This window comes from Puccinia triticina, chromosome 8A, assembly GCF_026914185.1.
Source record: "Puccinia triticina chromosome 8A, complete sequence".
Taxonomy (NCBI): Eukaryota; Fungi; Basidiomycota; class Pucciniomycetes; order Pucciniales; family Pucciniaceae; genus Puccinia; species Puccinia triticina.
Genome location: NC_070565.1, coordinates 2,452,111 through 2,464,202, shown reverse-complemented (window position 1 = coordinate 2,464,202; position 12,092 = coordinate 2,452,111). Strand labels below are relative to the sequence as shown.

The 12,092-nt window shown below is 43.1% G+C and overlaps 1 protein-coding gene across 1 annotated transcript in view; it reads left to right on the top strand.

The window, feature by feature from the left end:
- Positions 1-10,860, top strand: part of PtA15_8A224 (uncharacterized protein) — a gene marked incomplete at both ends in the record, with an annotated part of 78,470 nt that extends 67,610 nt beyond the window's left edge. Inside the window, 3 exons of the mRNA XM_053171631.1 lie at positions 9,947-10,290; positions 10,407-10,504; positions 10,597-10,860. Of these exons, the coding sequence (XP_053022875.1) occupies positions 9,947-10,290; positions 10,407-10,504; positions 10,597-10,860 (706 nt within the window). The remainder of the gene's footprint in view (positions 1-9,946; positions 10,291-10,406; positions 10,505-10,596) is intronic.
- Positions 10,861-12,092: the final 1,232 nt, after the last annotated feature.

The following is a 12,092-nucleotide window of genomic DNA, read 5'->3' as shown; positions in this document are numbered from 1 at the left end:
GTGGGATCGGCGATGTGGGCATGGAGCCAAGCTTCATGTTGCCCTGGCGATTGATTGATAAGCTCAATTCAAATGACATGATCCAACTCTTGAGCCCCGCTATCATCAATGAGTTAAACAGGCAGGTAGCCAAAATTGTGCTGCAATGAATCAGCACGTACAAGCTTGGAGGTTGAAAGGATGGCCAGTTCAAGACCGTTGACTTACTTACCCGATTCGTCCGGTAATTTGGGGTTGGAAATGATTGACAATGCCAGGCTCTATCGGGAAACAAAAGAGCTCCTTGATGAGGGCGACAACAGGGAACTTCATCAGCTTCCAGAAAATGTGTACCAGCTCATCCTTGAGTGACTTTATCAAGTCGCGTGGGAGAGACCAACTGCCAGGCAGCCAATCGCAAAAACGAGCGCGAACAAGTCCCGTCGGTTTTGGAGATTGCTGAGGAGCGGTTGGAACTGGTCGATCCCGGAGACTTGCTGGTCCAAGAACTGCGGCCACTTGTCCGGGCAACCGGACCAATGAGATGGGAGAGTAGACTGTCGTTTTTTGCTCTGAGGCTGGCAAGAAGGTGGGAGCACCACACTGCCAGGTGCTGTGGCCGAGTTTTACTGTTTACAACATGATGTTAACCACGGCGGCTGAATAGCAGTTGTTGGAGTTTGAGCAGCCTCACCTAGTCTGTTTGGTTAGTGGCGTTGAATGTTGTACGCCGGGATTTGAAGGGGGCCAGTGGGCTTGTGTGAGTTGTCCTAGCAACAGCAATGAGATACAGAATGATGGATTGTATTTTCACCTGTAGTATGGGCAGGTTTTTAGATTCAGTGAGGCAAGGCGCAGGCTGTTATGGCCAGGGGCGTGGCAGGGACTATGGCGCTGGGCTTGCAACTTACCTGGCGGTCTCGTGGTGATGGTGATTAGTGGCTTGACAACCATTGGGCGAGGCTGGTGTTCACAAAATGAGGCAAGGGGTGTTGAGTATAAAAAGCAGGCTCCTAGCAGGTTGATTTGTTCCTCAGTCAAACCGCTGCGCTGCACTTCCAGCTGGAGGTTTGGCTCACCCCTCCGCTGTTGCATTTGCCCAGTTTGGGGGGTTATATTCGTTGGCCACCCTTTGCATAATGCCCCTGCGGCGCGCTGGGGGTCATCTGCCCACTATTTTTGACCCTGCTAGCCAGGGAAGGATGATGGGCTGGTTGTGTTGTTTCTTTCCCAGTCTTGCCATTTTGTATTTTGGTGAGTTGTAGGAGGAACTCTTGATCTTGATTTCTGTGATTGGCTGTCTTTAATAAACTTGGATTAATGAGGAATATTTCCACATAAAATTTCATTGGACAATTTTTGTGCATATGAAACCCAGAAATAATGTATTTGGGGTCACATCCACTATGCAGCAGCTACAATCTGATCAGTTGCCAAATCTCACTACTTTGTTAGTTTCTTGGTATTTCTGAAACTGTATCTCTACACAGCCTGGGAATTTTTCCATGAAATTGGTACCAAAATGTTTGAAAGCCCCCATAGATTCATTGTGTACCTTGAATGACCACAAAATCCCCAAATGTAGCTGCTACAATCTGATCGGTATGGAACTACTGAACAAACAGAAAAGAGCTTGGAGGGGAAATAGACAACTACACTAGTGATAATGTAGGTTGAAGCTAAGGGTGCTGTTGAGGCTGCCCTCCTATCTAATGCTGGAGTTGGTGAGAGTTACACTAAGAAAAAGAAGAAAGAAAAGGGTGTGGCTTGAGTTCTACTAATCCTTAGTGAGGTCTAGAATAAGGGGTTTATGTATATCAATCAATGTCTAGTTGGAATACCACAAGCTTGAGGATGAGGTGAGTGGAAATGAGGGTTGTGAGCAAAATGTGCAAAGGAAGAGAGGTTGAGAGCAAAGTGTGCAAGTGATGAGAGCTATACTATGGGGGGGGATAATCCAAAATAAACCAGCATGAGGGGGAAGTACAGCGGCTGAGGGGAGTTTATAAGTGAAAGAAACCACAGGGGGGGTACAAGGATGAGCACAGACATGGGAATTCTGGCTATGGGAAGAAAGACTGTACAAATGGGGAAGGTGATGTGAACATAGTAACAGCTTGTAATGATGAGCACTACTGAAAGAGGTGAGCACAGATCCAATGATGCAATGTGTACAAATAGGGAGAGTACATAATGAGTAATGTCTGTAAAGGGTTTAATATGTGAGAAAATAACTGTAAGAGGAAAGTACTGTAATGATTTAAGTCAGTTACTAATGAAATGAGTGTTGTAACTAATGAAGACTGTAGGTTTTCTGTAAATCTTATATCCTTTATAACTATTGAACCATTAAAGATAAAGGGGTACTATGTATGGGTGACTATAGGGGAAATCAGGCGTAGAATCTGAATATGTAATAATAATGGGGTATTTGTGAAGGGGTGTTGGGTAATAGGCAGTGTCATGATGAATATATGTAAAAGAAGACAGTAAAATACTACTTATGGTGTGGAATGGAGCACCACATCGGTTGCCAAATATCACTAATTTGGTAGTTTCTTGGTGTTTCTGCCACTATATCTCAACACAGCCTGGGAGTTCTTCCGTGATATTGGTTTCAAAATGATCAATAGTCCCCAAGGATTCATTGTGTACCTTAAATGACCACAGAACCCCCTAATATAGCCCCTACAATCTGATCAGTTGCCAAGTATCACTAATTTGGTAGTTTCTGGGTGTTTCTGCCACTATATCTCAGCGCAGCATGGGAGTTCTTCCATGATATTGGTACCAAAATGATCACATGCCCCTGAAGATTCATTGTGTACCTTGAATGACCACAAAACCCCCAAATGTAACAGCCACAATGTGATCAGTTGCCAAATATCACTAATTTGGTAGTTTCTTGGTGTTTCTGCCACTATATCTCAGCGCAGCGTGGGAGTTCTTCCATTATAATGGTACCAAGATGATCAAATGCCCTCAAAGATTCATTGAGTACCTTGAATGACCACAAAACTCCCAAAGTAGCAGCTACATTGCGATTGGTTGCCAAATATCACTAATTTGGTAGTTTCATGGTGTTTCTGCCACTATATCTCAGCGCAGCGTGGGGGTTCTTCCATTATATTGGTACCAAAACAATCAAACTCCCTCAAAGATTCATTGTTTACCTTCAATGATCACGAAACCCCCAAATGTAGCAGCCACAATGTGATCAGTTGCCAAATATCACTAATTTGGTAGTTTCTTGGTGTTTCTGCCACTATATCTCAGCGCGGTGTGGGATTTCTCCAATCACATTGGTACCAAAATGTTCAAACGCCCACAAAGATTCATTGAGTACCTTGAAAGACCACAAAACCCCCAAATGTAGCAGCCACAATGTGATCAGTTGCCAATATCACTAATTTGGTAGTTTCTTGGAGTTTCTGCCACTATATTCCAGTGCAGCATGGGAGTTCTGCCATTATATTGGTACAAAAATGAACAAAAGCCCAAAAAGATTCATTGAGTACCTTGGATGACCACAAAACCCCTAAATGTAGCAGACACAGTGTGATCAGTTGCCAAATATCACTAATTTGATAGTTTCTTGGTGTTTCTGCCACTATATCTCAGCGCAGCATGGGAGTTCTTCCATGATATTGGTACCAAAATCATCAAATGCCCTCATAGATTCATTGTGTACCTTGAAAGACCACAAAACCCCCAAAAGTAGCAGCCACAATGTGATCAGTTGCAAAATATCACTAATTTGGTAGTTTCTTGGTGTTTCTGCCACTATATCTCAGCGCAGCATGGGAGTTCTTCCATGATATTGGAACCAAAATGATCAAGTGCCCCTGAAGATTCATTTTGTACCTTGAATGACCACAAAACTCCCAAATGTAGCAGCTACAATGTGATTGGTTGCCAAATATCACTAATTTGGTAGTTTCTTGGTGTTTCTGCCACTATATCTCAGCGCAGCGTGGGAGTTTTTCCATTGTATTGGTACCAAAACAATCCAACTCCCTCAAAGATTCATTGATTACCTTCAATGATCGCAAGACCCCCAAATGTAGCAGCCACAATGTGATCAGTTGCCAAATATCACTAATTTGGTAGTTTACTGGTGTTTCTGCCACTAAATCTCAGCGCAGCATGGGAGTTCTTCACTGATATTGGTACCAAAATGATCAAATGCCCTCAAAGATTCATTGTGTACCTTGAAAGACCACAAAACCCCCAAATGTAGCAGCCACAATGTGATTGGTTGCCAAATATCACTAACTTGGTAGTATCTTGGTGTTTCTGCCACCATGTCTCAGTGCAGCATGGCAGTTCTTCCATGATATTGGTACCAAAATGATCACATGCCCCTGAAGATTCATTGTGTACCTTGAATGACCACAAAACCCCCAAATGTAGCAGCTACAATGTGATCGGTTGCCAAATATCACTAATTTGGTAGTTTCTTGGTGTTTCTGCCACTATATCTCAGCGCAGCGTGGGAGTTTTTCCATTATATTGGTACCAAAACAATCAAACTCCCTCAAAGATTCATTCAGTAACTTGAATGACCACAAAAACCCCAAATGTAGCAGCCACACTGTGATCACACCAAGAAACTACCAAATTAGTGATATTTGGCAACTGATCACATTGTGGCTGCTACATTTAGGGGTTTTGTGGTCATTCAAGGTACACAATGAATCTTCAGGGGCATTTGATCATTTTGGTACCAATATCATGGAAGAACTCCCAGGCTGCTTTGAGATATAGTGGCAGAAACACAAAGAAACTACCAAATTAGTCAGATTTGGCAACTGATCAGATTGTAGCTGCTACATTTGGGGGTTATGTGGTAATTTAAGAAACACAATGAATCCTTGGGGGCCATTGATCATTTTGACACCAATATAATGGAAGAACTCCCAGGCTGTGTTGAGATATAGTGGCAGAAACACCAAGAAACTACCAAATTAGTGATATTCGGCAACTGATCAGGTCGTAGAGGCTACATCTGGGGGTTTTGTGGTCATTTAAGGTGCACAATGAATCCTTGTTGGCTATTGATTGTTATGATACCAATATCATGGAAGAAATCCCCGGCTGTTTTGAGATATAGTGGCAGAAACACAAAGAAACTACCAAATCAGTAATATTTGGCAACTGATCAGATTGTAGGGGCTACATTAGGGGGTTATGTGGTCATTTAAGGTACACAATGAATCCTTGGGGGCTATTGATCATTTTTATACCAATATCATGGAAGACCTCCCAGGCTGTGTTGAGATATACTGGCAGAAACAGCAAGAAACTACCAAATTAGTGATATTTGGCAACTGATCAGATTGTAGGTGCTACATTAGGGGGTTTTGTGGTCATTTAAGGTACACAATGAATCCTTGGGGGCTATTGACCATTTCAATACCAATATCATGGAATAATTCCCAGGCTGTGTTGAGATATAGTGGCAGCAACACCAAGAAACTACCAACGAAGGGTAGTTACGCTACGCGTAACGCGTAGATAACGGTAACGTAACAAAATTTTTGTCGTTATCTACGCGTTAGGCATAACGGCAGTGCGATTACGTTATTGCAACACGTTGAGCCGGTTTTTTTATGATTTTTGCGTTATCCGGGCGCGCAGAGCCCTTGAAAACAGGCAAAAAATGAGGCTAAAAAGCCTTAAATGGTCCGTTATTGCGTTATCCAAGGGATAACGCGATAACAGGCCTCAAAAATGAGGCCCGTTACGTTACGCGCGGGGCCTGAAATGACCTGGTTACTAGTAAAGTAACGGGGGGCCCCGGATAATGGGGGTAGTTACATTACCAAAATTGCGCGGATAACGCAACGTAACGTAACTACCCTTTGTTGAAACTACCAAATCAGTGATATTTGGCAACTGATCAGGTCGTAGGGGCTACATTTGGGTGTTTTGTGGTCATTTAAGGTACACAATGAATCCCTGGGGGTTATTGAACATTTTGATACCAATATCATGGAAGAACTCCTAGGCTGCTTTGAGATATAGCGGCAGAAACACCAAGAAACTACCAAATTAGTGACATTTGGCAACTGATCAGATTGTAGCTGCTACATTTGGGGTTTATGTGGTAATTTAAGGTACACAATGAATCCTTGGGGGCTATTGATCATTTTGATACCAATATGATGGAAGAACTCCCAGGCTCTGTTGAGATAATGGCAGAAAGAGCCAGAAACTACCAAATTAGTCATATTTGGGAACTGATCACATTGTTGCTGCTGCATAATGGATGTGACCCCAAATAAATTATATTTTAAAATATTTCTGGGTTTTCTATGCAAAAAAAAATTTTGGATAAAATTTTATGTGGAAATATTCCTCATTAATCTGTGGTTGATAACAAAAGTAGATAAAAAAAAGAACCTGACAAAAACATGTTAAACCATGGTAAACTAATTTCAAAAAGGCCTTCTATGCATATAGCACTTCAAGTATGATGTGCAATATCTTCAGAAAGTTCAACAAACACAAAAATGTGTGCAGGATGGTATCATGAGAGAGGTCAGGGGTCAATGCTTTTCCTTTTTTGGAAAAAAGTAGATTTGGAGACTTTTGATAACATCAATTGTTGAATTGAAAAAAAATAAGAAAACAAATTTGAGACCCCTTAGCTACCATGGATTAATCCTAAAACTTGCAACGTCTTTTTTTCAGGAAGAATTGAATGGTATATGTAGAAATTTATGAATGTTATCAGGCAAAAAAAAAAAAAAGATTCCTGTGGCTTGAAGCTAACACAGGCAGAAGGAGAGAGATTATAGAATAGTATCAAGGAGACATGGAAAACAGACAAAGGTATCAAGAGGAATAATAATAATAAAAAAAATTGATCAATATAAATCAATCAATATACACTATATTGATCAATATACAAAATCGCAAATTCATCCATCTTGGTAGTGTTATCACACGCCAAAAACTAAGCAGTTGGGTAACCGCCCCTCAAAAAGAAAGTTCAAGGGGCAGCAGCTCCGGCTATGTACATAACCCAGCCGCCGTGCTGATGGCTGGCAGCGGCACAGGCCATCAAGCGGAGTTACACACTACCCAAATTACACCGGCCTGCACCTACATGTAGCGCAAATTACCAGTCATTGGGCGGGTTATACTTCCGTTGATGGCCACTCTTTCTGGTCATTGAGAGGATCACAGGCTTCCCCCAATGACCAGTCCTTTCCGGTCATCAAGAGGAGCACATGCTTCCCTCAATGACCGGATCCTTTTGGGTAATCGAGAGGAGCACATGCTTCCCTTGATGACCGGGTCCTTTCCAATTATTGAGGGGAGTGTTCACTCCTCTCAACAACCGGAGCAATTAGGTCACCAAGGGGAGTATGTAATCCTCTCGATGGATGCACTTTTCTGGCCACCGAGAGCAGCACATGCTCCCCTTGATGACCGGGTTCGTTTGGGTCATCAAAGGGATTTAACACTGATCTTGATGAGCAGTATCATCAGATAGTGATCACTTCCAGTCTCAATCTTTTGTGATGTTCATTCTCCAGTGTATTTCACTCCTACTAAGATAAATACAAGCAGAGTTGGTTGAACATAGAATGAAACTGTATTTATGGAATAAGATACCTCCCACGCAAGAGAATCAAGATTAAGACAAGCTAGTCTACATCTACAATCACAAGAGGTAATTGGCGTTTTTGACAACTAAGAAACACTCGTTGGTGTCTAGATTGCACCTTAAAAGAAGCCAAAACGGGCAATCAGCTTTTCGAGATTGATTGGCATTGTTCATTTGGAGTTTCTTTGCGGTATCTTCAGTTGTATTGGATAGATCCTCAGACTCTTTGGACTTGTTGAGAAGGTTGGGCTCTTTGGAATCTTCAGGAGGCGTGATAGTAAGTTTCCAGACTTGTCAGGGGGCTCAACAGGCTTCCAATGCGGTCGATAAGCGCCAGATTTGTCACACTGATATTTAACACATATTCCGTTTTTGACTTTGTAGGAGCTGGCGGTTGTGATGGCAAATCTGTGCTCAAGAGCCCATTTTTGGATGCTTTGAAAGCATTCTTCCTTGGATCGGTAGGTGGCTTCTGGAGGTGGAGGAATCGGAGGGAATTCTTGAGGATTATTGGGTGTAACTTCAACCTCATCTGACACGGATTTTTTGACGTTCAATGTATCTAAGGGGGTGGCTGCTGCTTCCTGGAGATCAATCATGTTGTTTCGTGTTGCTGAGTTGCTGAGATCAGGTGGAGTTGCTGAGATTGGGTGTTTGTATTCCTGGCGGTGTCCTCTAGGCAAAGTGGTCTTGTGCTGCTTGCGGGTGCTTCCTGTCCCCCGGCGACTGACCGTTGGGCAGGGGAATATGCCAATCAAGTCCTCGACGGGGGTTCATCCACTATTTTCTGGAATTAATGTTTGGGATTTATTTTGGCATCATAAGGGTGGCCCTAAAATTATGAAACATTGTCAGGGGAGGCAAGAAAAACCCCCTCTTAATTTTGGTCAAGAAATAAATCCGAAAATGCCAATCCTTTTTTTCTGTGCGCAAAGTATTTTTCGGCTTGCGCACCCAGCGGGCCTGACGTCAGGTAGTGTTTGATTCTGTGTGCAAAGAGTTTTTCTCTGCTGTGCGAAGTAGGTCCATAAAAATAAAATAAAATAAATAAAAAACAAATCTCTCCCCAGCTTTCTCTGCTCACTTTTTGGTTACCCAGGTCAATCTTTCAAGAATCACACTCATTTATTTCCTGCATCTCTGTTCTTCATAAAAATTATCTCTCAAAAGAAAAAAAAGCTTACCTTTTTCTCTTACAAACACTTACTTTTCTCTCAAGAGGTTGAGGACAACCTTTTAAGTTGGAGGAGGGGTGTTGGAGGATTCATTTCAGACTAACATAGCATGAAAGATAAACTAAATCCAAGTATATTAAATTCAGTGAAACATAGAATGAAAGATCAAGGGTTCCCCCTAGAAATATACAAAATTACAAAAAGATCAAGGGTTTCCCCTTTACAAAATCTAAAATCCACAAAAAACATTCTGGTATAATTACAAGTCACTCAGACACAAGAAAAAAAACTATACTCAGCCCGCTAGCATCATTAAGCTAATGCACCTGGGCCCACCTTCCATTCCTGTCTAGCAGGGCTAAAAAAGGTGGGTGGATGACCCCCAGCGCGCGCAGTAAAGGCATTATGCAAAGGGGGGCCAACGAATATTGCCCCTCAGACTGTGCAAGTGCAACAGCGGACGGGGTTGAGACTGACCCCCGGCTGGAATTACAGCGCGGGGGGCAGCCTGGGGATCAACAGCTCAATAGTGCCTCCATTTTATAGAGAATCTATACACACCAACTCCTCCTTGCACTTGCCAACCTCACTCAGCCAGTTCGACCGTTGTCTAGACACCCGCTCAGCCCTGACCACACTAACTACATACAGGAAACCCTTTCTCTGGTCGCTGCTTACGCCAAGCCAAACCCCAACCCTGCCTCTCCCAAAAATTGCAACCTTGAGACCACTGCCTCCTTGGCTACCTTAAACTTTGCGCCAAATGACACTTTCGAGCTTGCTCAGTTGCTCATCACCAGAAGAAACAAGCTCAAAGCACAAGAACCAAGCAATGCTATTTTCTTGCAAGCTGCTGTACAATGATGACTGAACTGCAACATTTGCTCCCGTCCATCCCAACAATGTCCTTCTGCAAACAGAAATTGAACCAGCTGTCAAAGAATAAGTCACACTCAGAGTAGCCTAGAGGGTTTCTGTACTCAAAGGTTGTGCCATTATCAGTCTGGAAGATAATGATGCAACAACAAGAATCAGCAAATCCAAAACTTCACAGTTGTGAAGCAAGTCAGACGGTTGAGCTGAACTGTAATTTCGTCACCTATTCCGCCCCACAGTTTGAGCAAATTGCCTGAAGCAGTGACAATCGCACCATCCGCGGGATTGACTGTGCCAGAGCCGCCAAGCCAAGATTTCCGCAAGCTGACCACCGTTGCAATGATGATGATTGCGACTATCAATGCCAGACCACCCAGACTGATGAGCAGCTTCCGCTGTCTAAGGGGCTTGGCTCCAAGGACAACCCGTCCCCTGGCGGCTCGCCAGCGCGGACCAGGAAGATTCGTCAGCGGAAGCTGCTCGTCAGTCTGGCTGGCCTGGCACTGATAGTTGCCATCATCATCATTGCAACCGCTGTCACCTTGCGCAAGTCCCGGCTGGGTTTCGCTGAGGAGTTGGCAAGAAAGATTAGCTTTATCTTGGACGATGGCGCCTGGAAGAAGCCCAGTAGGGCTAAGGTTGGTATATGGTATATATTATTTTATACATGTCTTTCTACCCTTTCCCATCTCTCAGAAAGAAATTAAAAAATTGCCCTTTCTTTGTGTTGTTATCTTGGGTTTATTTTCTACTAACAGACATGTACTTTGCGGACCCTGAGATGGAAGTAAATGGGCTTGCCGGTGGATCCTTGGATCAGGAACAGTTTATTGGGATCGTTTGTTGGCCAAACAAAGTTGAGTGTGTAAATATTGGCGTTCAACATCCCAGGCGACTGCAAATTTCACCACTGTTGTCTGACTGGAGTGTATTCATCGCGAATTCCAGAAGGCCATGTGTCTCATCTTTGATAAACATATTACTCCGGAGCCCCGGGAGCACAAGGTCAATGGCAAGCGCGTCAGCCAGGAATTGGTTGACCTCATGGCTAAGGAACATATAAATGCAATGCGACTCGGGCCCGGCAAACATCTCCACAGTCCCACTCTACCTACCGCCGTCAAAGGCAAAACTTTTGCCTACTTTATGAGCCATTTATTCCAAGCTCACCACAAATCACATCTGAGTGATTTCTTGGAAGGTGCATGCTAAAATGTTTATTGAACCTGCCCAGCACAAGCTCATCATAATACAAGAAATAAGCCACTGCTTAGGCCAAGTATTCTCAGATGGGTTATTGGGTGGGATGGTGATTGGGTTACCGTTGGTTTTGAACTTCGGCTCGGAGGAGCTGAAGACAAAAGTGATTCCAGAGGTAATATTGGGCCAGAAGTACATACCGTCGGCAATCAGCAAAGCCTTTTTGGGTTCAGATTTAGCCAGCTTACAATGCATGGCAACCAGAAAGGCAGATGGTCAGCATTACATTGTCAACAGGACCAAGAAATGAATCACAGATGGCACCTTCACGGATTACTTCTCCACCCGCTTCCGCACCAGTAAAGGGCTCAGAGTCCTGTTGATCAAACAAGGCGAGGGCATCAAGACCAAGCCAATCAAAAATAGCTATTTGCCCGCTGTGGGGACTGCCTGCATCACCATTGATAGCGTTCAGGTGCCTGTGGCCAATCTGCTGGGGAAAGATAACACACTTGCAATAGGCCCTCAAAGGACACATGATGAGCTCATCTCTTTCATTACTGGAGGTATGGAAAATGAAGAGTTTTAAACTTCCCTCTCCCAGAATCACTTGGTGACCCACACATTCCCAGTATTCCACAAGCTTGCTGCATACAACAAGTATTCAATGTGTCTCCTGATGATCAATTTACTCATTGCAATTGAATCATACTTGTCAGATGAATCTGTAGATACCGTGGTCAATTTGGTTGGGGATCCAATTCTGGAAATCAGGCCTCTCTCCTTTGATTTATCTTCCCCAAAAATTCTATGCAATGCTTTTTGAAAACTATTCTATTACATAAGTTTCATGATTGTGAGCCACCACCACCAATTAAAGATTCTGAGGATGAAGCCTTGGAGAATTAACAAATCCCAAGAAGCTCAAAATATTTCCAATAGGGGGTATCAAATATGAGCAAATCCACCATCATGTATTTGACTGGTTTGAAAAAACTCACCATTTTTAAAACATTCTGTTCCTCCACCTATCCCATTTTTGAATGCACTGGTGACAAATTTCACTTCTGGACAATTGACTGGTTTCTAATTGTGGATTCCTTATATTTGATACCCCCAAAGATAAAGGCTCTTGATCTATTTCCTCTGCTGAATCACATGTGGAGAAGAGTTAATCTCAAAACCATACCATTTTGTGTTAAAGCATGATAAGTTAATTCAAACTCATTTTTTTGATCCGCCAC